Source organism: Trichechus manatus, unplaced genomic scaffold (assembly GCF_000243295.1).
Source record: "Trichechus manatus latirostris isolate Lorelei unplaced genomic scaffold, TriManLat1.0 scaffold00284, whole genome shotgun sequence".
Classification (NCBI taxonomy): domain Eukaryota; kingdom Metazoa; phylum Chordata; class Mammalia; order Sirenia; family Trichechidae; genus Trichechus; species Trichechus manatus.
Window position 1 is genome coordinate 1,653,501 of NW_004444220.1, and position 4,692 is coordinate 1,658,192.

The 4,692-nt window shown below is 48.3% G+C and overlaps 1 protein-coding gene across 1 annotated transcript; it reads right to left on the bottom strand.

The window, feature by feature from the left end:
• Nucleotides 1-226: 226 nt before the first annotated feature.
• On the bottom strand, nt 227-2,802 carry USP51 (ubiquitin specific peptidase 51). The gene is given in 1 exon segment (XM_004391356.2): nt 227-2,802. A coding segment is annotated over 1 exon segment (2,130 nt). The 3' UTR covers nt 227-672.
• Nucleotides 2,803-4,692: the final 1,890 nt, after the last annotated feature.

Consider the following 4,692-nt stretch of genomic DNA (forward strand, 5'->3'; position numbering starts at 1 on the left):
ACACAGGTCCAACGTCCATGGTGTTGGAAAACCTTGCTGTCTTTCCAAAGTAACATGCCAAAAGGTACCTTAATTTGAGGGGGTCATCCCACCTCTTCAGGCTTCTTCTCAAGGCTGTTCTACCCAGAGCTTGGCTGCGTCCAGAGACACAGAAAACAGTAAACCTTCCCTCCCTGGGAAGGTTTTATTTTCCTTTCAAATTTGTTCTTCTTAAATCTTTAAAAAATTTCTTTTAAAATACTCTCTTTTTTTTCTAACTATTTTACTGGTCAACTGTAGCTGGAACACTAACTTTGAAGCATTTTGCTGATGAAGGAATACTTGCTGACTTCCTACAATAGTTTTCTTGAAACAAAGGACATATAGTAGTGCCAAAACACCTCTATTCTCACTCCCACTAGTTCATTCTTTTCATTTAATAGTGCTCTTATGTGACTATTTTCAACCTCTTTCCCCTCCTCTCATTTCTTAAAGCTGAAATGGTCACCGGTTAGTATTCCTTTTTTTCTCCTACAGACCCCTGGGCCATGGTAAAATAGGTTCTTTATATCAAGGTGTTAGTTGTCATATAGGCATTGTTATCATTGTCCATTCCAGGTAGGTTTGTGTGTCACTTCCAGATCCTTGCCTATCCATTTATGTTACTTTTTTCTGGTAAGTGGTCTGGTAAGACTAGTCTTTCTCTAGGCCCTGTTTGTGACAGAACAGTAAATACCCTTCACTGTAGAGTAAGTCCTCAGTGGTAGCCTTGGTAATGATGGCATCATCACAGCTGAACCATTGGTCCTTTTGCTGCCAGATAAAGCCGGTATAGTGTCCACTTTCCAAAGTTCCATGGTGATTAATCACTGCAAACAGCGAATAGTTTTTCTCGTTTGGCACATTATCTGTTGGTGGCTGGTCCTCTTTCATTCTGCTCTCTTTAGTGGAGGCCAAAAAAGGAGTCATGTCTAGCTCCAAGGGAAATGAGATAAAGGTATTAATCTTTTGTCTCTGTTTGCCAACGTGTTCAAACCACTTGAGATGAAAACAGGCCACAATGGGCAATTTCTTCATTGTAAGTTGTTTGGTAGATTCCTGGCAGCTTTGGCAACTACTACATTTGATTTTGGCACTGCTTCCTAGGTGCTCTGGCCTTGTAAACCACTGTAGGCAGTCTGTGAGTGAGGGGATTCCTGGTATGTGGTCATTCCTGTTAACTGTGCTGTCAGTCCTCTCTGGGCTCTGGAAAGTGAATGTGGCACAAGAGCCAGGCAAGTCCAAACTGATATCCCAGCATGGATCTATTGTGGTGGAAACACCTTGGCAGGCTTGGCAGGTGACATCAGACTGCAAGCCACCTGTAAATATTTGGTCTATGATGCAGTTACAGCAGTTGGAGTTATTCACCTCCTGCCCAACACTATCATCTTTGCTGTGTCTATGCAGCACATCTAATACTGCAATAAGGAACTCATGGGCATCCTGTTGCCTGTACGCTGCTAAATGTTCTGCATGAATCCATATCAGGTGAAGTAATTTATAGGGAATGTGAGGAGTTCGGCTCCCAGAGTTCATAGCATGAAAAAGCAAAGACATTTCACAGACCAGACACAAGCTGGGGCTTGTCATTATACATTTGTGCTTGTCAGAAAGGAAGAAATCTTTCAGTAGAGGAATGTGGGTAAGTGCCTGGACAATACAATTCATAAAGCAGGTGTTTCCAAGCTTGATTAGCCCTCTCAGGCCTACCGTGTAGATGGACTTTTTTCTTCTCTTTTTCTTGGGTTTCAGCAGTTTTGGCTCCTGTTCCTTTGACTCACAGGTTGTTTGCTTCTCTTCAACACCTGATGTCATACACTTTTGTTGAAAAACATCTGTTGAGGTGGAAGTTAGTAATTTCAAAATTTTCTCTTCTGTTTCTTTGGCTATCTGTTCTATGTCTTTGTCATAAACATAATCCTTACATATAAAACAGTATATAACTCCATGATAGAGGTCTACAGCTAAATTGTGCTGTTTTGTTTCTGCTTGTTTGTGAATATGTTTCTCGGTAAAGCAGCCAAAAAAGACACAGGAGAGACAAGAGTGGAGTCTGTTCATATGGGTACTACATACATGACAGATACACGACTTTGCCTTACGTTTCCTAGTCTCCGGGGTCCCACTCCAAAGGAAACAATGGTAAATCAACCGCAGGTTCTTCCGCTAGTTTTTAGCCACTTTAAAGCTCTCCACGTGAGAGCAGCCAGTGGGACCCTGATCAAACTCCATCTCCAGCAACCAGTCCCATGAGCCGCCTCGATCCCCAGATCCGCCTAGGTCACCAGAGCAGTTTCACCTTGTCTGAGGCCTGCACCGGGGCCTGGATCTACACCGGGATCTGCACCAGGGCCAGGACCAGGGCGGGGACAGCGGCGGCGGCAGAGTTGGGCGCAGGGCGTGGACAGGAGTGGGGGTGGGTCGGAGGGTGGGGGAGGACCCTTGGATCCCGCCCCCGGGCTGGGGCCGAGGGCGGGGCTTGAGGCGTGGGAAAACAGGCGAGGAGCTGCTATGACAGCGAGGGGCGGTTGAAAACAGGAGCACCTTCTCGCTGCCGCAGCTCCTCAAGTTCCCCTTAGGTGCAGGTTTACGCTCTTGTAATGGCTTCAGCTTGAACTCCTCAGCTTCCCAGCCTGAAGATGCCTTAGCCGCTCCCACCGCCTCCTCCTCCATTTCCCCTGCCTTGTCAGCCACCTCCTCAAGCGAGACTCCTCCCCCAGCTCCCGAGTTCCGGGAGGGCACTGAGCAGGAGGACAACGAAGCTTTTCTAACCTGGGCCATCAGCTCGCCGCCCGGCCACAGGAGAAAGGCATCTGGAATGGAGCTGCGACTGTAGCTGGAATGAGACAGGGACTTCTGTGAATGATAGGCGTCAAGGCTGCGGTACGCCGTTAGCGCCCCCAAGACTCCTCCCACCCGCCCTCCTGCTCAGCCAGCAGCTACTGCGGGCTCCACCTCCTGTAATTGGAGGTTCCGGGAGCCGAGGTGGAGATTGGGGCGGTTACCTGGTTTTAAGGCAATCAGATAGTGCGGGAGGTGGGGCGGGGGGGCGGTAAAGAGGACGAGGGGAGGGTCACGGCCGAAGCTTAGGGTGGAAAGGGATGGAAAGTACTTGTAAAAAGGCACCACCGTCTGACAGCCTCCTCTGCTCCTTGCGCAGCCTCGCTTTCATATGGCTTCCTCTGACGTTTTTTCCTTGCATCCTAAAAAACAGTCGGGTCAACATTTCACCTTAAAAAGGACTAAAAGAGAGCCACTTTCGGAAAGTAAGCTCAGGAGAATATGGTGTCACTCTGCTCCCACATTACCTATGTTTCTGGGGCAGGGTGTGTTACACCCTCCTCCCCTTGCCCCAGACGCGCTTTTGCGCCCTCTCGCTCAGTTTCCCTCTTGTGCTCCCATTCACAGCCCTTTTCTGGCTTCTGCACCCCTCTGATCCTTCGATTCAGCCTAGAATTCTGTCTTTTCTCATACCGTCCGCTTGTTCTCTACCCCTTGGCCTCAGTGCACGCCCCCGAAGTCCCCGTACCTGTCTACCTCGCCCATGTAACACCTCCAGCCCTGCTGTTTGTATAAAGGTCTGGGTTACCTTGGGCCCAGGCTCGTGGTGCAGAAAGTCAGCAGCTGCTGCTGTCCGGCCACTCCTCAGCCAGCCTTCTCTCTTGCCATCTCCTCAGGGTTGGTCACAAGGGGGCCGCCCCCTGGCCCCTCCCCTCTCGACATGTGGCCCCCAGCCCGGGATCATGCCTTTCCCCGGTGATGAATGGTACCGCTGTCCCTTGCCAGCAGACAAAACCTCTTCCTGATGCAGACTCTGCCGAAGGCAACAAGAGCGACTGATTCTAGAGAAAGCCCCTGAAATGGAGGCTCCGGCCTCACCTGGCTCCAGGCCCTGGCTCCCAAGAAAAAAATATTCATTGGTGGGAAGAGAGGGTGGAGTGGTTGCAGGGATGGCAGCTCCCTGACATGAATCCCTCAGGGTCCCTTCAGAGTCTGATTTCTGGGACTAAGTGGAGAGAGAGAGGTTACCCTGGAGAGTGGGGGAGAAGAAGTATAAGCATAGGCTTCAGGCTCAGATGCACCTGGCACTTGGTAGCTGTATGACCTCAGATAAAACACCTAACCTCTCTAAGCCTTGTTGTGTCATCTGTTAAACAAACTGGAAATAATAATCCTAACCTGTAGTGAAACTACATTATAGTCTCTATAAAGTAAATAGTCTTTATTGGAAGCTTTACCTTTATCTTTCACACCTCTCAATCCCATCCTTAAAATCAACATATAGCATAATGCCTGATACTAGAGTAATAGAAAAGAGAACACCCCTATCTTACAAAGCTCTATCAAAGTTATTTCTCAGTTTACCTGATCACCCCTACTAAACAGAGTGTGTACATGATGGCTCATGCAACAAATGCACAATAACTGAACTACTGTGCAAGGTTGTGCTGTGAGAAATAGAGTAACGGGATTTTTGTCCTTAAGAAGTTCATAGCTCAGGAGAATTTTCCTTCCCTTTGCATGAAAGGAACCCTGGTGGTGTAGCGGTTAAGAACTTGGCTTCTAACCAAAAGGTCAGCAGTTTGAATCCACCAGCTGCTCCTTGGAAACCCTATGGGGTAGATCTTGGATGTCCTACAGGTTCATGATAACATATTTAGGTAGGCGTTT